At 41.1% G+C, this 25,479-nt stretch overlaps 1 protein-coding gene across 1 annotated transcript in view; it reads left to right on the top strand.

Annotated features, from left to right (window-relative positions):
- Positions 1-2,399: 2,399 nt before the first annotated feature.
- The window catches only part of Arid4a (AT-rich interaction domain 4A), a 67,499-nt gene continuing 44,419 nt past the window's right edge, over positions 2,400-25,479 (top strand). The window contains exons 1-8 of the mRNA XM_027418210.2: positions 2,400-2,533; positions 3,493-3,550; positions 5,559-5,669; positions 8,221-8,286; positions 9,687-9,777; positions 20,707-20,786; positions 20,874-20,968; positions 24,202-24,334. Coding sequence (XP_027274011.1) covers positions 3,545-3,550; positions 5,559-5,669; positions 8,221-8,286; positions 9,687-9,777; positions 20,707-20,786; positions 20,874-20,968; positions 24,202-24,334 — 582 coding nt within the window. The 5' untranslated portion in view covers positions 2,400-2,533; positions 3,493-3,544. The remainder of the gene's footprint in view (positions 2,534-3,492; positions 3,551-5,558; positions 5,670-8,220; positions 8,287-9,686; positions 9,778-20,706; positions 20,787-20,873; positions 20,969-24,201; positions 24,335-25,479) is intronic.

Below are 25,479 nucleotides of genomic sequence, written 5' to 3'. Positions count from 1 at the left end.
AAGAAAAGAAAACAAGTAACAAAATGAACACAACTGTATCATTTAAAAAAGCAATCCAAATCCAATGAATACAGAATAAACTTTATTATAATCTGGTGGAGAAACTGCAAGAGATTTTTACTTTATTTTTCATTAATTTTCAAACTCAAACAGGCATAAACTATGTATATCAAAAAACCGGATAGTTGAATTATGTGTGGGTGACTGCCACCAGGGAGGTTCAGTACTTTAATTTTCTTAAAAAACAAAATGACTAAAACAGAAAACCAAAATCCTTCACTCCTAAACACTCACTAATAGGACCTTTCTCAATAGACTTTTTAATCTGAGTGGGAGGTCAGAATCATGAAAACAGTCAGATTATGACTTAAAACACTGAGTGTCTAAAGTTGAGAAATAAAAGCTGGGCATGGTGGCATAGTCAGGCTGAGGCAGTGAGATCACTTCAAGGTCATCCTTGGCTACCTGGCTCCTTCAAGGCCAAGGCAAGGTCCAGACCAGCTTGGACTACCGAAATCCTATCTCAAAAAAACCAAAGTCCAGAAAAGAGAACTCCAGGAATAGGTGAACTTAAATACTGAGGGTGGCTTTATCTGTGGATTTCATTCTGGTCTAACATCAGGAAGCTAATTAAACTGACTCATTTGAAAGCTTGAACTAACAAAACCTTTCAACAAACACTCATTTTCTAGCATTTAGTTGCAGTGTACAGAAAATCATCTCAGCACAACACGGCTCTCCAATTCACAAGACTTCAATATACATTAACACTCACCTGTGATACTCGGGGTTGTCACGGAGATGTCTGTTTTCTTCAGCACAACTCTAGAAGAACATAAATCCTCAATGAATTGTTCACCCACTCAGTATTTTCTAGTTTTGAGCATCACCAAAAACAAGCAGCAAGATTTTAAAGATAGCTATGACGAGGGCACTTAGGAAGACTGCCAAAATACACTTCACAATCTTAATAAACTTGAGAAAAATAAGTCACAACTTTAGTTTGTAAATCAATTCAATTTTAAAGCTGAAATCAGCTTCCAGTTAAGACGTCCTCTATTGGGGAAATTTAGTGTGGTCAACATTTAACAACTTAATTTGGTGTACGAGCTATTACTGGTAATCCAGTTAAGTTTTTGTCTCTTCTAACAAGACGACGGGGCTGACGAATAAATAAATACCCACGTCCGTCCGATCCGGAGAATCCTTTCATCTAAGAAAACCTGGGTCTCTCCAGAGCCACTACCACTTCCTTTGAAGAAATACGATGGCACGCGCCTCATGCCGTGACAAGAGGCGCTTGTCTAAGGTCACAGTAGCAGCAGCAGCAGCAGCGTCTGTCCTGGCAGGTACATTCCTCAGCATTCCCAAAGCCGGAGCTTCCACGTTTCCTCATAGCTTCGAAGACACTTGGAGGAAATACCTTCCCTCCCCCCCACCCCCCCGGCAGGACGCTTCTAGAAACCACACCTCCTCCGTCTTAACGAAGGCGGCTGGCCGCTCTCGGGCCCCTGGTGACTGAAGACGGCATGTCAGTTTCCCAAATGTATTTCAAAGGGGGGAGAGGCTGCTCCGGGAGGAACGATGTCACTCAATTCCGTCACCGGGACAAGAGGGGCGCCAAGGACCGCCCCAGAAAACCACACGTGTGCACCCCGCTCTGGCCCCTTCCTCCACCCCCCATCCCCGCTCCGCCGCCGGACAGCTGCTCCCATGGCTGCCCTCGCTTCCGGTGCTGCCGGAGCTGCGCCACCCCCGAGGCCACCGGACACCGGGAGCCCTCAACAGACCTTTCGGACGACTTCGCCACCCCTCCACCCTCCGCTAGGCGTTGTCCCGGAGCAAATGGGTCAGCCGGTGCCTCGCAGAAACAAACCTACCAGCTGGAGCCCGCTTCCTTGCCTTTAGACACAGAAAATGGGATAGAGCTGCGGACGCCGCTGCCGGGACAAAATGGCGCCGGGAACCGGTTAGGCGCAGGCGCCTCGGGAAGACCCGGCTCCGCCCCCGTGCAAAACCCTGGCTGCAGTTCTGGATTCCGTTTCCATGGGACACGCCACCGCCCAATCCTCGTGCGGAACTGCTCTTCCTGACCCCTCTCTTCTCCAATCAGTGCTCAGTCAAGCACATCCGGAGTCGGCTCTTCCAATCAGGTTTCTGGGCTCTCTTACTCAATCCCCCATCCACCAATAACGTGAGTGTGCGGACGCAGCCAATCAGAAGTGGACGATGTCCTACCTGCTGTTTTCCGCACCAATCATGGAAGTTTCACAGCTACATCCAATGAGAAAGGCAGACAGCGAGCTCCAATCCCAAGCTCTTGGGCGTCATGAGCAGCCAATAGGAGTTCGTGTAGAAGCGAGTCTGCTCAACAGCTTGTTATTTGGTGGATTGTGGCAGTAAATCGGGGCGAGTGGGGAACCCGGCGCAGGAACTGCCGCTGCGGCCGGGAGCGGTGCTTCCCGGACGGGGGCCCACGGCGGTCAGTAGGGCGGCGGACTGGAGAGCTGACAGCGCGCTGCACCCGCAGTAGGTGGGTGGGCAGCGGGGCAGCGGGGGCCGCTGAATGGACGAAGCGGCGGGAGCAGCTGCTGCCGCGATGGGGTCCCGGTGCAGTTGGGAGCTCCGCGGGCGCGGAGGGGGATGCAGGGCGGGCCGTGCCCGGGGTGCCGGGCAGCGATCGGGCTCGGGAGGCGAAGCGCTAACTGCGGGCACGGTCGCCTGCCGCCTCGGTCGCCTCCCCGGGAAAATGGCTGTGGGGCTGGCCGAGCCGCTAAGTTTGCTCAGGAGGAGCGGGCTGCCGGGGGAGCCGGCCCCCAACTCCGCTGCGTGTCCTCGGCGGGGACCCCGCGGCAGGACCGCGGGGCTCGGGGCCCGCGCCTCTCCGGGCTGTACAAAAAGTTGAGGCGGGCGCGGGAGGAGGCGGCCGCTGCGGCGGTGCGGCTCGCTCCCCTCCCACACCCTGTCCGGCCGCCTCCCCGCCCCGCGCCTCCCCCGCCGGGTCCCCCGCGCCGGCCGCCGCCGCAGGCCGCCTCCTCTGCCCCCCGGGTGAAGGAGCGGTTCTCCTTCCTGACATGGTGCAGAGCGGAGGCAGAAGAGCAATGGCGCCGTGACACTCCGTTGCCGCCGCCGCCGCCGCCGCCGCGGGCCGGGCCGGGGCGGGCCGAGGGGGCCGAGCGGCGGAGGCGGGGCGCGCGCTAGAGTCGGGGCCCGGCGGGGCGCGGACCCGCGAGGCCGGGACGCAGGGCTCCGAGTGGCCGGCGCGGCGGGGGCGCGGTGGGCTGTCCGGCGGCGCAGGGGCGGGACGCTCTGCCCTTTGGCGCGCGTGGGGCTCTGCTCACTGTCCGCTGCGCTGTGGTCGCCCGCCGGGGGTCTGTCCCCCCGGGCCACGGTGCTCAGCCCCTCCCCGCCTGCATTTGTTTACTTTCTTTCCGCGTCGCACCCCGCCTGGGACTGATCCTCTGCCTCTCTTTTCCCCTGCCTTGGCTCCAGCGCCCGGGAAGAGAACTCGTGGAAGCTGGAACCCCACAGGTCACCAGTTAAGATGAAGGTAAGTGAAGCCAACTCTTGGCCGCCCTGTGCCCTGGACGATGCCAGTCGCGAGGCGGCTGTTGTGGAATGGCAGCTTTTTGTTACTCCAAATTGATTTCTCTGCTAAGCAGCACTTTCAGGAAAATGACGTGTGAATGGGTGGCGTGTGTGTGTGTGTGTGTGTGTGTGTGTGTGTGTGTGTGTGTGTGTGTGTGTTGTGTGTTGTGTGTAAAAAAGTAAATGCAGGCACTTCAGCCCTCTCTCTAGTAGTTAGCACTTTGGAAAGGTCGGTGCAGCCTTTCGATTTTCAAACACTTCCTGTGTTGGCAGCACCTTTCTAGAAGTTAAGCTTTTGTCCTACTTAGGCTTTCTTGGAGGGTTTTTGTTTTGCTCTTGTTTTCTTAAAAAAAAAAAAAAAAAAAAAAAACACTTCCCCCTTTCCACTCTCAATGCCATTTTCTAAAAGAAATGATGCATAACTTGAGTAAGGGAGATAACTCTGAATATTTCTTCTTGTGATAAAGTAAACTAATGACGGTATTTAGCTTGATTACTTCAGTCTTTATATTATGTGTCTTAAAACATGCATTCCATGTATAGTGTCTTGAAGCTTCCTAGTTTTATAAACGTCACTGTCTGCATATTTAAAGGGAAGGGAAGCTTTCCTAACACTACGATTCTGTGGCCCTTGCCTGTTTCTGGTTAGATACTTTCTTGCCAAAAAGTATTCCTCTTTAGTTTCTTTTTAAATGCATTGATGTTTCAAAGTACATAATCTATGCTGTACTTATTGTTGCCATATGTGTGTGTATATATGTATAGAGCATATAGTAAATATAGTAAGCATATAGTAAATATACAGTTGTTTTTGTTTCGGTTATTTGAGACAGTATCCTGTAGCCCGGCCTGGAACTCATGATCCTCCTGCTTCTCTCTAAGTGCTGGGATGACAGGCATGCACCACATACCTGACTCTATTTAAGTATATTACTTTGTGAAATTCTCAAACTTTCTCTTGTTCTCTTATTGTGGAGCAACAGAACTTTCTTTATTGTTACTGAGAAAAATGAAAAATTGTTTTCTACTTAAAAATATTTAGCTAAAGTATACATTGGTATCTTTGCACTTACAGTTTTGAGTTGAATTGTGTGAAAACAGCTTTTGAAATAGGTAAAATGACAGAGATAGCAATCATCTGTTACTGTCAAGATTAAAGTGAATAATTGAGAGTTTCTCACATTTCAATGTATAATTCCGATCATGACCACTTTTTTTGTGAGTGGGTATTCCTTAATAAAATTTCCTTTTTAAGTATATTGAGAAGATAAATGTTGTGAAATAGATATGGCTACAGTTTATCAGTTTATAAATGTATTCATCACTTGAATTCAGACTTAAGCCTTTCAAATGCATTTTCTGAGTTTGCTTGCTTTCTTGTCTGTAGAGATACACTGTATCAAAAGATACTGCCTTAGCCAGGCTTGGTGGCCCTGGCCTGTGCCTGAGTTTAGGAGGCAGAGACAGCCTGCACCTTGTCTCACAGCCCAAGGCAAGCAGAAGTTTTGCCTTTACAAAGCTGCCTTACTAAATGTTGAATTATGGATTTGTTAATATTAATTTTATAGCAATATTCTTTTTAAACTAGGAAACAGAATTACCTGGAGGTCCAAAATTAATAAAATTCTCGAGACTTTTAATATAAATATATTCCCTTTTTATTATCTTTTTGCTTCCTATATATTACATTGTAGAATTTTGAAAACATGTTGCATCTGAAAAAAATTTTTTTTCCTACCAGTAGTTTCCAGTTACAACTTTATAACATTTTACAGCATCAGGAAATGAGTATATAAAATGAAGTGTTATTAATAACATGTTTGCTTTAGGATTATTTCCAGAATTATCAATGTTTTTGAGCAAGTAATGTTAACATTCTAGTGACTTTTAATGTGGACCCTTTGGATGGCTGTTTGAGGCTGGGGTAGGGGTGAACAGTGGTGATGTTCAAGACTTTGTTCTTTCCTCAGGCGGCAGATGAGCCTGCCTACCTGACAGTGGGAACTGATGTCAGTGCCAAGTACCGAGGGGCCTTCTGTGAGGCAAAGATCAAGACCGTGAAGAGGCTGGTGAAAGTCAAGGTATAGTGCTTGCAGATTCTAAGACAACCAAGGCCTTTGTTGTTTGTCTCCCAGAAAGTAAGCAGATTTATTTGGTGTGCTGCAAGTGACACAAGGCTGGGCAATAACAAGAGTCACTCCTGTCATGCAACAGTTTAAGGACATTGAAGAGATTACAAAGGGAGAGATTGCACTTTATCAGTCTGTTGAATCAGTGCTATACGCAAGCACCATTATAGACTAAACTTGCAAGTATATTAAAAATTGAAAAATAAAGAACTCAAACTGAGAAATGATTGCAGAATATCAAATACAAAGGTGTGATATTTGGGTTATTTGGATTGTTCCTGTTCATGGAAGTGTACTTCTGCTATAATTTGGTCTCTCTCTTAATCAGATAGAAACAGTTTTAGTGATTAGGGACAACAATGCGGTAAAATTATGTTTTCAAGATAACATTAAAAATGATTCTAGGAGTTGAGGGTGTGTGTATGTGTGTGTGTCTGTCTGCGGCTTTTCAGACAATTTCTGATTATCCCGTCTTTGCCTCCCGAGTGCTGATGAGCCACTACTATGCCTGACCAAGAGCTTGACTTTTAAGACCAGACAAAAAAAGTTAATGTACTCCCGTATACTATTTCGAAATAATAGAAGGAAATGTAGAGGACAGGTGGATAAATACCTACAACTTCAGAAGTCTGGTAACATAGTTTGTTTTCTGTAGAAAATTTTCCGATGTATAGTTTTTTTTTTTTTTTTTTTTTTTTTTACTTTTTTGAGGTGGGGTCCATGTAGCCTGAAATGACCTCAAATTCACTAAGTACCTGAGAATGACTTTGAACTTGATTCTCTTGCTTCCACCCCCAAGAATTAGATACATAAGTCACCACGCCTGGTTTTTATGATGCTGAGGATAGAACTCATGGCCTCATTCATGCCAAGCTACCTTTACCACCCGAGCCACATCCCTAGTCTGTTGTTCTGAACACCCTTGTAATGTAAATATAAGAATATCTTTGTGTATAGAAACATTTTTAACATTATAGAGCCATAAAATATAATCTAAGTTCTTGCTAACACTCCAAATATTTTTTTTTAACATTTATTTATTATGCATACAGTGTTCTGCCTACAGGCCAGAACTATGTTCACCAAATCTCATTAAATATAGATGTGAACCACCATGTCGTTGCTGGGATTTGAACTCAGGATCTCTGGAAGAGCAACCGGGAGCTCTTAACCTCCGAGCTATCTCTCCTGCCCCCAAATATTTTTTATAGACTCCCATATTTTGTTGTTAACTGTCATGGCATTATTGTTAATATTATTGTTTCAGGTATGACAGACAGCTTGTTAAATACAATGAAAAGGAGGAGACATCTTAGAGTTTCTACTCCTGATACTCACAGTAATGCTTCATCTCTTGTGGCTACTCAGAGTTTGTTAAATTGTGTGAGTGAATGTGCTAGAACATTGATTCTCAGTTTGTACTTCCCAGATCAGTAGCATATTAGCCCCTCGTAGGAACTTGCTTGAGATGGAGGTTCTCAGGACTGTATCTCCAAGCTTCCTAGTGAAAACATCTGCGAGTGGTTTTTACCAAGCTGGACTTTCAAATACAATTAAGGGTTAGGAGTCCTTGGTCTCAGGGAATTCCACTCATGCAGTCAGCAGACCCAGCTGTAGATCTGCTAGTGATACTTAATTGCTAGGATGCCCTTTGATACCCATTTCTTCTAGCCTGTTAACTGTGTAACCCATAAAATTGGACCACGGAATATTTGAGAATCTTTGACAGTTTTAACCTTTAAAGAATTATTGTGGCTCTCTGTTGTTTATCTAGAATAATACAGTGATTGTTTTAGGAAGGCTCATACACTTATTACACAGCATGCTTGTTACTTGGGGAATTGCTCTGCTGTGACGTTTCCCTGTACATTTGGTAGACGTGAGGAGCAAGAACATTGGAAAGGGATGCTTGTTGGTAACTGAATTACTTCTAGTTCTCATAAGAGGTTTGTTTGTTTGTTTGCTTTTTGAGACATGTCCTGGAACTCACTATGTAGATCAGGCTGGCTTCAAACTCATAGAGATTTGCCTGCCCCTCTAGGCTTCCCCGTGCTGTGATTAAAGGCGTGCAACACCTGGCACAGCCTCATAAGGCTTAAGGATCATGAGAACTATGTTTTTAAATAGCCAATAAAAACTGAAGGGTTTTAAAAATGTTTTGTGACAATCAAAACCTTTTATGACTTGATAAAAATGCACTAGAAGCAGTTTTACATTTTAATAGTATCATTGGATTATAAATCTATAGTTTGTTCATTTGGCAAGCAGTTATTAAGTGGCTGTAATATGCACTGAAAACTTGCTAACTACAGGGGGAATAGTAATGAAAGAGGGCTCCAGCCCTCAAGGAGCTCATAGTTAATGAGAAAGAAAATAAACATAAATACAAAACACTGTAATAATTGTTACAACAGAGTTAACCACAGGGTATTAAGGAGGCATTTGCAGTGTTACTACAGAGGCATTGTTTAGAAAGTAACTTTCAGTTTGTTTTGTTTTCCAGGTATTGCTGAAACAGGATAACACAACACAATTGGTGCAAGATGACCAAGTAAAGGGTCCTTTAAGAGTACGTATGTCGAACAGTTCAGGATCAAAAATAGTGAACCACAGGCAGATGCCATAATTTATCAAACATGTCATTGTACATACTTACATTTTATGTGTGTTTAATTAGAAAGCAAAATACAAATGATACAATAGTGTAAATTATAGTGCATTGATTGTATTTTTTAAGAATATCAAACATAGTTGGATAACTTGTCTTTTGTTTTAGTTTTTTAGTTGGTCTCATAGCCCAGGCTGTCCTAACACTCTGTAGCACAGACCTCTGCCTCCTGAGTGCTGGGATTACAGGTGTAAACCGCTGTGCTTGTCTGACAGAGTAGTTTCATACATATTAGGATGTGCTTTCATTTGCCTTTTGGTTTGAGTTCATGGACTAAGTACATACATACATACACATGCATATATAGCTTGTTTGTTTGTTTTGAGACAGGATCTCACTGTGTATCCCTGGCTAGTCTGGTGCTCAGTGTGTAGACCAGGCTGGACTTGAACTCACAGAGATCTACCTGTGGGGGTGTGCTACATACTCTACTTAAATATATTCCCCCCCTTTTTTTTTTCTTAATGCATTGTTGCAATATTTAAGACGATGGTTGTGGCATGACAAATGTCATAAATTCCCCCCCCCCCCCCCTGCCTCCCCAGACAGGGTTTCTCTATGTAGCTTTGGAGCCTGTCCTGGAACTCGAGCTATAGACCAGGCTGGCCTCGAACTCACTGAGATCCTCCTGCCTCTGCCTCCTGAGTGCTGGGATTAAAGACTTGCACCAACACCACCCAGCTAAACTTTTCTTCTGATTTATCAGATAAACTATATTTGTTTTATTATTCACTTTAATGAATAGCTATTTTTTTTCTATCCATTTCCGACTCTTTGTTTATGTAGTAAGTCCTTGTTATGTCAAAGTACCATTTTGGTTAATATCTGATACCCAGAGGTCTGGAAGCCTAAAGAAGAATAACTGGTCCATTCCTCTCCATCCAGCTGAACCTTTATCTAAAAGGTTTCTAAGATAGAAGTGCTGAATTCCATACTCAATATTTTGGAAAAAGGAAACAAATTATTTTTGTTGTGTTATGGTTTGACATTTGTTATATTTAAACTTACTGGAGATAATACAATATGGTGAACAAACTCTGAAATAAAATTTTTAGTCAGAATTTGAATCCTAGACCCCGCAAATTGTCTTTTCTGATTGTAAAATATAAGCATCAAGTCCCTTACTTATGCCAGAGAACGTTGGGGCTCAGGTTACATAATGAAGATATGAGCATCCTAACTGATAATTCTTCCCTAGTCTAGCTTATGCATTCATCAAAGTTTCTTACACATGTAGTTGGTGGGGGTGGTTTGGTCTGTGTGTTTAAATCTTGTAAGAAGATTCCGGTTTTGTGTTTTAGGTCGGAGCTATTGTTGAAACACGGACATCTGATGGATCCTTCCAGGAAGCTATTATCAGCAAGTTGACAGATGCTAGCTGGTATACCGTGGGTATGTAGTACACATAGCTTTGATCGGAGGCGTATCTACCTCTACCTTATAAATACACTGATGTGTGTGTTGGCAGAGAATATGCAGTCTCTCCTGTGGACTTACTGCATGTAGCTAGCTAAAATTGTAGTGATGTTCAGCTGGGAGCAAAAGCAGGTATTGTTTTTATCTTTTATCTAAGAGTACTTCTGTTGTGGTTTACTTGGACATTTTGTCTTCAAGAAAGTCCAGTACTGTTTTCCTTTCCTGAGACAGTATTATAATGTTATCCCTATAATTGCAGTTAACGTTAAACAGGAGTCACTGCCCCTTGCTGCACTAAGAATAATGTAGGTGTGAGAGCAGAATATAAAGATGGAACAAGTTTTGCCACAACAGATTCAAGCCTAGGTGCTTGTAGCTTCATGCTTGATGATCTATCTGTATGGTGGATTCTCCTATTAGGAAGTTTCAGGAATGACATATATACTGTTAATGTGAGTTCATTCTTAACACTCTTGTGTGTAAACTTGTGCTGGCTTTAAAACAATGAGTGAGCCAGGAGTGGTGGTTAATACCTTTATTCCCAGTAATCAGAGGCTAAGGCGGGTGGGTTTTTATGTGTTCAAGGCCAGCCTGGTACCTAGTGAGTTTCAGTCCAGGCAAGGCTACACTGTGAGATCCTGCCAGTATGATGGTCCATTCCTGTAATCCCAGCACTCAGAGGCAAGAGGCAATTAGATCCGGAGTTGGAGGCAGTCCTAGGCTACATACTGAGTTTGAAGCCAACCTGCCAACCTGGGATACATGAGACTCTGTATCAGAACATAACTAAAATGTTTTAGTAAGAAGCAACAAGTGTCACAACACATGCAAATTAAAACTTAAAAGTTGCACTGAAGTACTGAGGTTATACTGAGTAGACTAGCTGAAGGGATGCTTCAAACGTCTTCTCAGTACTTTGAGACTCAGCACTTCTGTGGGTTGTATCCAAGATGTGTACACAGACACCCATAATCTTGCTGGTTCTTATATATCTATCTTGGTATAGTAATACAGTGATGTGGTTTCCTTGTCTAGTTAGATTTACTTTAGTTTAATTAATTTACTCTTTCCAAGTACTTTTTTCAAAGGTTTTAATCCTTCTTGGACTTCCTAGAAATTGTAGTTCATGTGGTACTGTAATTCTCAAGATATTTTTCTGAGCTAAGTTGTTATTCTTAATAGTTTTCAAAGATTTAAAAACTGCAGTTAAGCCAGGCGTTGGTGACACATGCCTTTTAATCCCAGCACTGGGGTGGTGGAGGGGGGGAAGAGGCAGGGACATGCGGTTCTCTGAGTTCAAGGCCAGCCTGGTCTACAGAGCGAGTTCCCGGACAGGCTCCAAAACAATACAGAGAAACCCTGTCTCAAAAAACCAAAACAAAGAAACCAAAAAAGTGCAATTAATATGGACTGTGAGAGATGAAGTTGATAGAATTGTTATATTAAGCAAGGTATTGGTAAAGGCTAAAAGTTGGTAGGTGCAGAGTTATGAGAGAGTATATGATGTGTATTCAGATACTAACATGTCTTCTGTGGCACTCACTCTCAAGGTTGCATTCATGACCTGTTGTAAGTCTTACCTCTGCGCTGTGGAAGCAGTTCCTGCCCATCTTCACGTCTCCTGCTTTGGCATTGCAGAGTAATTATTGAATTAGGAGTCTGCCCTCTACATGAAGAGTAGTGTGGCATTTCTAGAAAGGAGTTGCTAGTGGGCATTATTTATAGTGCTCTTCTGAGCTGGATCATTAGAGAAGAAAGTGTATATTCTTAAACTTGAGCCACTTAAAATCTAACTTGCAGATTGAGATACCAAAGCATATTGAAGTACATGTATGAATCAAATGGTTCTTTTCTAAAAAGTATAAAATGAGGACCCCAAACCTCTTAAATTCAGTAGGTCTAGGGATGGCAATGCCAGCTTTCTTTTTATTAACACACTGGATGATTCTGGTGCACATAGTACATTTATAGAAAACAAGATATATGGGCCAGTGAGATGCCTTGGTGGGCAAAAGTGGTCCACACCAGCCTGACTACTGAATTGGAATGGTTGTCAGAACTTACATAGTGCAAGAAGAGAACAACTCTTCAAAATACTCTCACTTCCCCATATGTGTTGTGGCATGCGTGCACGCACACACACACACACACACACACACACACACACACACACACACACATAAATATCATGGGGTTCAGTTCCCAGGGTCCTTGTTGGGAAGCTCACAGCTACCTGTAACTCTACCTGTAGGGGGATTCAGTGCCTCTAGTCTCCATGGATGTCCGTACTTACATGTACATACTCTCCCTCTCCCCCCATGTAATTAAAATATATCTTTAATAAGTAAATCTTAAAAAAAAAGAAAGAACAAAAGAAAGACAGAAAGGCACACCATACATACAGAAACATTTATTTGGGGAAAAACAAAATCATTAGGAGGACCTCAGTTACAATTCACTGATAGAGAGTACGTGTCTACAAGGCCATGACTTTGATTCCCATACTATGAACACAGAAAAAAATATTAAGGAGTTTTGCACTTATATACACAAATGGGATTGCTCTGTCAAGTGTTTAAGGTTTTTTCTTTTTTTTTTTTTTTCTTTTTTTTTTTTCTTTTTTTTTTTTTTTTGGTTTTTTGAGACAGGGTTTCTCTGTGTAGCTTTGAAGCCTATCCTGACACTCACCCTGGAGACCAGGCTGGCCTCAAACTCACAGAGATCCTCCTGCCTCTGCCTCCCGAGTGCTGGGATTAAAGGCATGCGTCACCAAAGCCTGGCAAGTGTTTAAGGTTTTAAAAGTCACTATTCACTTAAGTGTGCTCAGAAAACCACCCTACTGTGAATAAGGTTTTACAGGGATGTGAACCATGTAAGGTCAATCAGAGGATAATGAGTGTAATTACAACTTAAAAAGATGACAAAATAAGATGTTCGAGGTCTGTCACAGGTCATAAACTTTCTCTCTCTCTCTCTCTCTCTCTCTGTGTGTGTGTGTGTGTGTGTGTGTGTGTGTGTGTGTGTACGCTAGTGTTTAAGAGAGAGCAAGTGTGTTTGAGGGAGTACTTTCCACCTGTTGAGGGTTTTATTTATTTACCTCGTTTTCTTCATTTACATTTCTAACAAAATATTTGGCAGATTAGAAGACTACAGAGAGCACTATAGAAGGTAGAAGATCTTGGATCTTCCTAGGCCTCCAAGGATATCTGAAGTTACATAGAACTATTGAAAGTGAACAGGCCGTGCGCTGGTGGTGCACGCCTTTAATCCCGGCACTCGGGAGGCAGAGGCAGGCGGATTGCTGTGAGTTTGAGGCCAGCCTGGTCTTCAGTGCAAGTGCCAGGATAGGCACCAAAGCTACACAGAGAAACCCTGTCTCAAAAAAAAAAAAAAAGGAAAGTGAACAGAAGAGGACCTGGCCTTGCTGGTGTGGATCATGTAGGAGATAGGATTAGTCAAGTTGTGAAGATACCATCATCAACAATAGTAAATCTTTAATGTAATATAGGACACTCTCTTTTGTCATAGCTGAATAACAAGCTTGCAGGAGATTATGGGGCTGGATGTGGCTCAGTGGAGAGCAGTTGCCTACCAAGGCCCTGAGTTTGATCCCCAATGTTACCTCTCTGCTGGGGGATTCTGTATATGAAGGAGTGTTTTGTTTGGTTGGTTTTGGTTTGGTTTTTGTTTGTTTAGTCTAATAAATAGCACATTGCTTTCTAATACTGAACCGTGTGTAGTCTCAGCTCATCTGGTATTTTGTTTTAAAACCAGGATCTCATCTTGTGGGCCAAGCCATCCTTGTGCCTCAGCATCCCTAGTAGTAGCAGTCTTGACAGTTTGTTTGTTTGTCTCTGGGTAACATTAGAAATATTTCTCATGTGTAGTACTTGGGAAGCAGAAGCACGATATTTCGCTCAGATAATTGTCTTCTGATTTCTTGTCATATACAACCTGTTACCTTCTCTTTCTCCCTTCCCTAAAGCTCCCTCTTCCCCTCTCATGTTCCCTTTATAGCTTCATCCGTTTCTCTGTCTTCTCTGTCTCTGTCTCTGTCTCTGTCTCTGTCTCTGTCTGTCTCTCTCTTTCTCACACACACACACACACATATGGGGGGGGTCTAGATTTCTTTCATATAGAAGAGAAAAAACAAATATAATATTTGTTTTTCTGATTCTAGCTTATTTCCTTTAACGTAATGGCTTCTAGTTGCATCTATTTACCCATAGGTGTCATAATTTCAATTTTCTTTATGATTGTATGAAATTCTATTGTCTAGGTATCACATTTTTGTGTACCTGTACTGTCTAATTTCTTGGCTTAAGTGACTATTCATCAGTTAAGATGGATGTTAAAGTGTCTGTCCGGTATGTTGTCTTAAATCCCCTCAGGTCCAAGAGTGACACAGCTGGGTCGTTTTGGTAGTTCTTTAAGTTTTTGAATAACCTTCACACTGGCTTCCACAGTGGCTGAACTAGTTTGCTGTCTCCTCCCTCATCCTCTCAGTGTCTAAAGGTTCTTTCCCTGTGTGCTTGCCAGATTGGTTACAATTTGTTTTTGATGACAGCCATTCTGACTGGGGTGAAATGGAGTCTCAAGGCAGATTTATTCCACATTTTCCTGATGGCTAAGGATATTGAATACTTTCCCAAGTAGTTCTTAGCTGTTTGTAGTTGTTTCCAGAATACTCTACTCAGTTCATTAGATTCATTTATTGAGTGCATGATTTGTTTTTTGTTTAATTTTTGCAGTTCTTTATATATTCTTGCTATTAATCCCCTGTCTGGTATATAGTTGACAAAGACTTTCATTCCTAGACTCTGTCTTCCCTGTAGTGATTCTGTCCTTGACTGTGTAGAAGCTTCATTTATGCAAACCATCCTAATAGTTCTTGGGCTTATTTTTTGTGCTGTTGGAACCCTGTACTATGAACAGTTCCTCTAGTACTTCCCAGCTTCCAGGCTTATATTGATTTCTGTGTTCAGTGAAAATTGAGGAACCAATTTTTATTCTTTGATGTAGGGATATGCAGTTTTTTTTTTGAGTATCGTCTGTTGAAGCGGGTGTTTTTTTTTCCCCCAAGGTTTATTTTGACATGCTTGTCAAAAATTCAGTGTCTGTTTGGTGTTATTTCTGGGTCCTCTGTTTGTTTGCTTTCATCTGCCTTTTTCTGCTGATGTGCTGTTTTTGTTATTGTGGCTCTGTAGTATAGTCTGGGATCAGCATTGTTCTTTTTGCTTGAGATTGTTTTGGTATTTGAGGTCTTTTGTGCTTCTATATCAATTGCAGAATTTTTTTATGATTCTGTGAAGAATACTACTGTGGTCCTTAAATTAATTAATTAATTAATTAATTAATTTATCCATTGGGTTTTTCAAGACAGTGTTTCTCTGTGGCTTTGGAGGCTGTCCTGGAATTAGCTCTTGTAGACCCTGTTGGTCTCCCAACTCACAGAGATCCGCCTGCCTCTGCCTCCCCAGTGCCGGGACTAAAGGCGTGCACTACCACCGCCCGGCCCTGAATCTGAACTTTTGGCAAAACATGTTTTAAGAGAAACGTAAGCTTACAGAATAGAATAAAAACAGAAAGGAAGAAAGTAATTTTGTATAGTTACTACATGAGACAAGTTTGAAGATGCCAAGTGTGGTGGCACATGCCTTTAACCCCAACATTTGGGAGGCAGAGGTGGCAGATCCCTTTAAGTTTGAGGCCAGCTCAGTCTGCATAGTGATTGCTAAATCCCTCATCAAGACAAGTTAAAAGATATTTTGATAAATAAAGCAATCTAACATTTATTTTGAGAACAAAAACTGTAAATTGGTATAGCCCATTTATACAGTATTTCTGAAGCCTGTAGTGGTGTATAGTGATATTCCAGCCCTTCATACTCTATCTTCTCTACCTGACTCAGCTGAAGCAACTTTAGTTCTTCTCATATGCTTCTTTCACAGTAAGGAGCCTTTGCAGGTCACCATTTAAAGCTTACATGTATGGGTATTTTGCCTGCATGTCTGTGTACCACATGCGCTTGATGTCCAAGGGGGGCCCAGAAGAGGGTGTCAGATCCCCTGGGATTGGAGTTAAGGTTGTAAGCCCATGTGGGTACTGAGACTCAAACTCAAGTCCTTTGGAAGAGCAGCCAGTGCTCTTAAACACCAAGCCATCTCTCCAATCTCCCATTTTATCTTTTGTACTGTGTGTTCGCTGTCCCTGTTCTGTGTTTAAATTTTAAATTTATAGATACTTATGATTATGTTATTGAACCCTGCAATTTTAGTACAGTAGTATGGCTTGGTGTGCAGCCTAAGGACAGTGACACAGACAGGATCACCTAGGTGTGGCAAGCTGCCTCAACTAGGATTGTGATGATCTCACAGGGCTGCAATTACCTAGCCATGTCCTTCTTAGGATGTACTCCATTGTTAATTGGTGTATGACTGCATATTGATCATTAAGGAAATTAGAGCCATCAAGAGGTGTCATCTCATACTTGTTAAAATAGCTGTTATCACAAAGGCAAGACATGGATAAGAACGTGCAGCAAACAGAGCCTTTTCTTACTGTTGTTAAGAGTATGAATTAGTAAAGCCACTATAGAAAACAGTATGGAGGTTCAACAAAAAGCTAAAACTGAACTTGGGTTTTTCAGGACAAGGTCTCTCTATGTAACCTAAGCTGGCAGTAACTCATAATCCTTCTGCCTCAGCCTTCTGAGTGCTTGGGATTATAGGCATGTGCTACCGACAACACTTGACTATAAAATAGACAAACCTTCTATGCATCCAGAAATCCCATTTTTGGATTTATATCTAAGAAATAATGAAACCAATGCATCAGAATTTTTGTATTCCCTGATGTTTACTGTAAACCCACCGCTCCAGCAGGGGTGGTATGGAATTATCTAAGTATCCAGAGGGTGACTAGTAGAATGTGCTCTGTTGCTATGGAATACTGCTCAGTCTTAATAACTGGAAAGTCTTTCGCTTGCAATTGCATAGTCGAACCTGGGGATACTGTGCTAACAGAAATCAACTCAACACAGGAAATCAAATACTGCACCATCTCCTTTGTGTGTAGAATCTGAAAAGGTCAAACTCACAGAAAGCAGAATGAAGGTAGGGCTGAGGGGCTGATTTCAGTTGAGCTGGATGAGATGTGCTGTGAGGTATGCAATCCTGGCCCTCAAGGCAAGGTAGGAGGATTGCCAGTCAGTCAAGCTTGGGCTACATAGCAAGAGCCTGCTCCAAAATAAAACAGAAGGGCTGAGGAGGGGGAATACATTAAAGAGGTGCTGGATAGTTAGGAATAGTGCACTGAGGTAGATTTTAAATGTTCACACACACACACACACACACACACACACACACACACACACACACACACACACACAAGGTGATACATGTGCTAGCATGTTAACTTGTACACAGATATTTCAAAACGTGTTGTATACTGTAAATGTTTATAGCTTAATTTGTCAGCTAAGTAAAAGTAAATGATATTTAAAGGTCAAATGGTTATACTTAAAATAGGCACATTTAAAGTTTTTATTTCATTATGTAAAATATTTTGTTCCATCATAACTGTTGTATACATATATACCAATGGTTTTATGTTTATGAACTTTTGATTTCCTCCTTCCTTGTAAGACGCCTAGGAGCAATAGGCTAGTGTGTGATAGGCCATCCAGGGTGGTGCACATTTATTTTTTACTTCTTCCTCATACCTACTAACTATGGCTTTGGTTCCTTTGATTAAACTGTAGCTTGTTACTTAGCCTTCTGATTCTAAATTTACCTATAAGAAGAAGATTGTGATTTCCAGCCTTCAGATGCTGTTTTGTGGATTAGGATGCAGTTGAAGTTTAGTAAACGATAGTCAATTATAATATCATTGGGTAGATGACTTACTTTAGGTATTGTCTTACAGTATCAATCAGTTTTATGAAAACGGGTAGATGGGTCTTCTATACTTAGTAGCATATTATTTTATATTCCCATTGATTATCTGTTTCTTTGAATTCTAGAAGAGTGGGGCTAAGGCTTAAATACTTGTTTGTGTTTGCATCATTTTGTTTACTTAAAATGATTAATATTGCTATTAGTTTCATCTTTGCCATTTTTTCTATCATAAGCTTTTGTATTTTGTTTTGTTTTGTTTTGTTTTTCCAGACAGGGTTTCTCTGTGGCTTTGCAGGCTGTCCTGGAACTAGCTCTTGTAGACCAGGCTGGTCTCGAACTCACAGAGATCTGCCTGCCTCTGCCTCCTGAGTGCTGGGATTAAAGGAGTGCAACACCACCGCGGCTCCCTAGTGGGATTAAAGGCATTCGCTAGCCACCACACTCAGAGGGATTTCTTACTTTTAATTTTTAAAAACTTTTATGTGTGAAGGAATTTTTTGCATGTATATGTCTGTGCACTGCATTTATGCCTGTTGCCCGTGGAAGCCATGGGATTGGGTTTACAAACAGTTGTGCATGACCAGATGAGTGCTGGAACTCAAACCCCAGTCCTCGAGAAGAGCATCCAGTGCTCTTAACCACAGAGGCAACTTTCCATCCCCAAAATGGCTTTCTTGAAAGGGGTCTATGGTACTAATAGCTACCTTGTCATCTTACACAAGAAACTTCTAGTAAACAAAGAGAAACAGTTTATGAGTCTAATTCAGCACTTAAAAGGAAGAGGCAGGCTGAGCTTCATGAGTATGAGATCAGACCAATCTACATAGTAAGTTCTCAAACAACAACAAATAAAATAAGATGTTCTTGCTAAGTAACTGCTTTTTAGTTCAGACTTACAGTATGGCATATCAAGTGGAAACTACAATGATTTAATCATTTCTGAAACAGCTGATAACTGCTAAAATCATGATTTGTATAAATCATTGAACATTTCATCACAGTCCAAAATTATTAAAGCTACTATATAAAAATAAATACAGCCGCGAATGCCTTTAATCCCACTAGGGAGGCAGAGGCAGGTGGATCTCTGTGAGTTTAAAGCCAATCTGGTCTGTAGAACTAGTTCCAGGACAACCAGGGCAACAAAGAAACCCTGTCTCAATAAACCTTAAAAGAAAGAAAGTTCCTTTGTTTTTGTTTTTTTAAAATATATATATATATTTAAAACATACACACACACACACACACACACACACACACACACACACACACACACACACACACACATATATATATATATAAAGGTTTTTCAAGACAGGGTTTCTCAATGTAATAGTCCTGGCTGTCCTGGAACTCACTCTGGAGACCAGGCTGGCCTTGAACTCAGAGATCCACCTGCCTCTGCCTCCTGAGTGCTGTGAATAAAGGTATATGCCACTACTACCCAGCAGGAGAATTTTTTTTTACATAAATTTGATAGTGCCAATTGGTCTTTAATTGTTTTCTTAAATTTATTTTATATGTGTACTAGTGTCTTGTCTGCATGTATGTATATGCACCATGTACATGTTCGGTGCCTTTGGTAATCAGAGGGCAGTGGACCTGAAGTTACAGATGGTTGTGAGTCACCATGTGGGTGCTGAGAACCCAACCTGGGTCCCCCGTAAGAGCATTCAGTGATGGTAGTCCCCAGCTCCCATATTGGTATTAGAGTTTTACTTCTTCTCCTCATACTTCATTCAAATGTGTGTCCATTGTCATTTGAGGCATTAAGGAAAACTGGAACTTGTGTGTGTACAAACATACATACGTGTGTGTGTGTGTGTGTGTGTGTGTGTGTGTGTGTGTGTGTGTGTTGAGAGACAGGGTTTCACTGTGTAACTCTGGTTGTCCTGGAACTTCCTAAGTAGATGAAGGTGACTGCAAACTCACAGAAATCCACCTGCCTTTGCCTCTTGAGTGCTGGGATTAAAGCTGTACACCCTCATCCTGGCTTGATTTTATTTTTTAAAATACCTTATATATTGACACAAATACATGAAGAATTATTTTTAGTTTGGTGTGTGAGGCCAGGGATCGGAATTTTTCAAATAATAATGATTCATTTGTTACACTTGATAATGCTGCATACATCACCTCACCCATGCCCCTCACACGCTGGGGATCAAACTTAGGGTATTGTGTCTGTAGTAAGCATTCTGTCACTGAATGATGTGGCAGCCCATGTATTGGAATTTTGACACACTTATTTTGGACAATAATGCACAATGAATAAATAACAAAGGTTTTAAAATGTTTTTGATATTTCTTTTTAATTACTTATGACATTTTTTAGTAAAAGGAAAAAAAAAAAAAAAAACTTGCTCTGTAGCAATTGTATACTTGGGCAGCCAGGGTTTCTAGTATAAGAAGTCATTGGGCAAATAAGCAGAAATAACATAATTAACATTATCAGAAATCAGACACACAGGAAAATCAAGGAGGATCTCTTTTGAGTTCGAGGCCTGTCTGGTCTACATAGTGAGTTCCAGGACAACCAGGGTTATGTAGAAACCCTGTCTTAAAAAACCTAAAAAAGAAAAAATAAAATAAAAAAGAAGAAATCAGACATTTGGGGAAAGTAGAAGTATTCCATCAGTATCTGCAGAAAAGTAAGTGATGCTTTGCTTTTAGAGACCCAGTTTTATTCAGTCCAGGATTGAAGGCAGTTTTTTATTTGTGATTTGACTAGGTTGATGTTGAGTTAAGAGGGTGGTTTTGCAGTGTAGACATTGGAAAACATATGAGGACACTTAAACAGTTGATTACGGAGCAGCCATTTAACTTGTGTTTGTTTGACATCTATAAAATGCCATCTGTGGTATATTCATTTTAGAAAGTTTTGAGAAATGGCTAAGAAATGATGAGTATTAAGCCCTGAAATATGCAGTAAAGGCATTGTTTACTGCATTTAATTTTTTATCGAATTGATGTGAACAAATTCTCAGACATCTTTTACTTGTTGCAGTGTTTGATGATGGCGATGAGAGAACTCTGAGGCGCACCTCGCTTTGCCTGAAAGGGGAGAGACATTTTGCCGAGAGTGAGGTAAGGCAGTAGGGGTTGAGTTGTGAACTACAATGACTGATTGGGAAGTGAAGTGTGAATTGAATTCATTTGTCTTCTCTTCTGCAGACGCTTGACCAGCTTCCTCTAACAAACCCAGAGCATTTTGGAACACCAGTCATTGCAAAGAAGACAAACAGAGGGAGGAGGTCGTCACTTCCTATGTGAGTTTTTCATATTTGGTTAATGAATCTATAGATGGCGTTAAAGCCTTCCACAGTTGACTTTCCCAGAATGGCTACGTTCTGTTGGGTAACATCTCCATAGCATATTGTAAGGAGCACATTTCACCCTCAGTAGACTTGGTTCTTAATTACTCCCTTTACATTGCCCAGGTGTTATCAAAACTCCATTTTCCAAAAGACTGTTTCAATTTGCTTTGACAACATCATTATTTGGTATGATTTTCTTCTTCTAAGTAATTATTTGTATTTTTTATCTTTTCATTTAAGAACAATTTTGAACATAAAAATAATAATATGAAGAGTTTCCACGTATTCTTTGTCTAGGTTACCCAATTTAATATTTCTGGCCTGTTGCCTTATCTTTCCATTTCTTTGCTATAAATATTGTAACTAGTTTTCAGTTTTATGAATTTTTGTGGCCATGGCTGTTCTGACACTCACTCTGTAGACCAAGCTGGCCTTGAACTGACAGAGATCCTCCTGCCTCTGCCTCCTGAGTGCTGGGTTAAAGGTGTACACACCACTGCCCAGCCAGTATTAGAATTTTATTTTACTGAGTGTTGTGAAAGGAAGCAGAGAACATAGCAATCCTTAGCCTTTAAGTGAAATAATAATATTATAATCAGAAAATTCTATTTCATGTGTGTAAAATGTGTAGCCCACAGCCAAACTCAGGATTATCTTGCCTCGTGGTCTGAAGTGCTGGCTTACAAAGTTTACATTGTGGGAACAAACCTCTTACCTCCTGCTGTCAGCATTTCCAGGTCCATCTGTTGTCTTAGGTGACCTCAGTGCATCTTTTAGTGTTCATTTGCTGCATTTGGTCTGTGAGTGCCTTTTAATCTGATAACGTTTGTTAGCCTTTTGTTTGGTTGCTTTTCATGATACTGTCATTTAAGAGTACAAGCAGTTGTTTTGTAGACTGCTCTTCAGTGCAGATTTTTGAGGTGTTTTTTATTGATTGATTAAGATTGTACATTTTTGCCAGTGATAAATGTCCTTCTCAGTGTAAGTACGTCATAGATACATACTATCAGTTTGTCCCATAACTGGTGACATTACCTCTGATCACCTAGTTAATGTGGTTCCTGCCTAATTTCTGAACTTAGTGTTCTCTTGGCTACCTTTCCTCTTTGGATAATTAAATAACCTATGTGGAGTTACTTTGCTGGTAGATATGCTGTTCTTTCAAACTATCATCCTTCAGTGGTTTGATCACTGAGGTTCCTTTGGCATATCAGGACTGTTAAGATGGCAGTATGGTGATCTTGTAATTTTTTTTGTTCCTGCTTCATCTTTTAGTTAAATTTAGTTATCATTTTCCTGGGCCAGCAGGGTGGCTCAGGGTAAAGGTGCTTGTTACCAAACCCGTGAGTTTGATCCTTGAATCTCACATGATTGAAGAAGAGAACCAACTCATGCAAGTTGTCCTTTGACCTCAGTTTGTGTGCTATGGTACGTGTGCGCACACACACACATACACACTGAGTGATTGAATGTAAAAATAAAATTTTTTAAAGAAAATCTTCCTTATCATCAGTATATATTCATGTATGATAATTTTACTTAATGGGTTATTATTCACTGTTTAAGAAACTTTATTTTGATGCTTAAGTAATTGCAGATTCAACCAGTGGGTACCTCTCCAGGCTGGGTTCTATATCTTTTACATACATTTCTCCGTTTCTTGATTACATGGCCACTTCCTGGCACTGCAGTGTCATGAGTTCATGATCTTTTTTTGTTTTGTTTTGTTTTCAGCATCAAACCTTGATATAGGCCATTTCTCCAGGGACCTTTGTTCCTTTGATGGGAAATAAATAGAAACCAAGATCCAGACATTGGATACATTACTGCTGGAACTGTATATAACAAACATATAAAAAAGGCGAAATCAAACATTCACTTGGCAAACAAAAAGTAGCAAAAGACTTTTGAGGCCAGGCCCCTAAATGGAAATCTCAGTTCAGCCTCTAAGTAGTTGTGTCTATTACAGTAACTATGTTTACATTATTTAATTCTCTTCCTCACCTACACAAACGAATCCTACAAGATCCTATTGCTAGTTTACAGCTGAGGACAATGGGATTGGTAATGCCTTGCTAGTTTGGGAGAGGATTGTGTAGTGTTATATGTGTTTTTTAGTGTGTAGCAAGTGCTCAGTGTATTTACTTAATAAATCATTAATGCTCTGTGGTATTTTCATTCCCAAGATAGTACTGTAGTCTTTAATAATTATAATTTTTAATAACTGGAGTAAGCTGATATTTTAGTGCAGGACACTCAAAGCAAGTAGAGATGTTATAAGGAGAATTAGTCGCTGCAGAAAGTAAAGAAAGACAGCCAGGCATTAGTGGCACACACCTTTAGTCCCAGCACTCAGGAGGCAGAGGCAGGTGGATCTCTGTGAGTTCGAGACCAGACCAGCCTGGTCTACAAGAGCTAGTTCCAGGACAGCCTCCAAAGCCACAGAGAAACACCCCCCCACCCCCCCAAAAAAAAGAAACTAAAGAAAGACATGGTGATTTCTAGGTAACGGATCCGTGAGAGGAGAAGACATGAAAATACAAAAAGTTAAGGGACCAACTGCATCCAGATCTTTTAATAGTTAAGATCACTGTATACCATAGTGAACAACAGATGTTAAAGTATGTTCATCAAGATTTTAAATGAGAGTGTGTACTCATTTTTATTTAAAAGTATAGACTTACAATTAATGCATATTATGAACACTTAAGAGTAAATTGTTATCCCAGTTAAATTATCTGAATAAATCCCACATAGCCTTTTCTGGGCTATTTTTATAACCCACTTGAAATTTAAACTTATTTGGCCTCTGGCATTAAAATACAGAAAGGTAATCTGCTTTAAAAAATACATTTGGTAAGCAAAGAGTTGGTGGTCTACACCTTTAACCCCAGCACTCAGGAGACAGAGGTAGTTGGATCTCTGAGTTCAAGGCCAGCCTGATCTACAGAGCAATTTCTAGGATAACCAGGCTACACAGAGAAACCTTGTCTCAAAACAAACAAATAAAAAAACCCAAAATAGTACATTGGTGACAGGCATCTCTGTCCTGTCATCAGAACCCAAGTCCAGGTATTCACTGAGCCAGAGCCAAGCTGAACATGTAGTGGTCCTAGCACTCTGATTGTACCCAGTTATAGTTTATGTTAGCATAATGAACCTGAACCGCTTGTTCTGACTCTTAGCACTGAAGATGAAAAGGAGGAGGAAAGCAGTGAGGAGGAAGATGAAGATAAACGGCGTCTCAGTGATGGATTGTTAGGAAAGGTTGTACGTGTGACCTCTACAGTGGAGAGGATGGAATGGTACCCTGCTTTGGTAAGTGAGCTGTCATTGCAAAGTCAGTCAGTTGTATTCTTAATGAAGGTGGATTTGAAAAACTTATTTTAAATATATTGGAAATATTACACATTTAATGAAGGTTTTATTATGTGTTTAAGATTAAAATTCAGGTCTACAGAACTGGCCATTGTCTTTAATTTTCCATTTCTGTTGTCATTTATTGACATCTTTAAAGTTATTTTTTCTTCTGATGTGTTCTTCATTTGTCCTGTTACCCTTTTACATCTTCAGTGTTTTAGATTGATCTCCTAATTCTTTTTATTGTTATTTTGTTTGTTTCACTCTGTAGTTTAAGCTGGCTAGGAACTTGCTATATAGCAAAGGCTGGCCTCACATTCATAGCAATCCTCCTATTCCAGTATCTTGAGCCGTAGGGTCCTGGTGTGAGCCACTATATTTAGTATCCAAATAAGTGATAACCTCACAATAATTCCATTCTCCACAATTTTTAGTCAGATGTGATATTGCATGGTTGTAATCCCAGATTCTCAGGGTCTGAAATAGAAAGTTTACTTCAACCTAGGAGGTGGAGGCTAGCTTGGTATACCATAGAGCTTGCTGTCCTGGCAGTGGTGGTGTGTGCCTTTAATCCCCGCACTCAGGAGGCAGAGGCAGGCGGATCTCTGTGAATTCAAGGCCAGCCTGGTCTACAGAGTGAGTGCCAGGACAGCCAGGTCTACACAGAGATACCCTGTCTCAAATTAGAAATAAATAAGTAAATAAACAAATAAATAATTTGTGTAATAATTTCTAGTACTAGCACATAAACTAGAATAAGGACATAATAGAAAGGAAAGATGCACTTAGATTCTTTAAGTCTTAGAAGTGACAATTTTGCATACACAGAATGAGGACAGATGAACAACAGAGGATATTTTATGAGAGGAAAAGACTGCTTAGTGGTATTTATCTCACTGAGAATCTTCTTTGACTATTAGATGAGAGTGGGCGGGGGGGGGGGGGGAGAATAGAATGCAATTGCAAATATAACTTAATACTTGAGACAGAAGGGTCTTCAAATAGCCATCTGAATATTAGGAGATAATTCTGCAGATAGTGTTGAAAAAGAATGCTATTTGCACTGCATGGTTGGGAATGTTCGTAAGACAGTCTGCTGTCTT

This window comes from Cricetulus griseus, chromosome 5 (assembly GCF_003668045.3).
Source record: "Cricetulus griseus strain 17A/GY chromosome 5, alternate assembly CriGri-PICRH-1.0, whole genome shotgun sequence".
Taxonomy (NCBI): Eukaryota; Metazoa; Chordata; class Mammalia; order Rodentia; family Cricetidae; genus Cricetulus; species Cricetulus griseus.
Note: the sequence above shows the minus strand (reverse complement) of the source record. Positions and strands in the feature narration are given on the sequence as shown.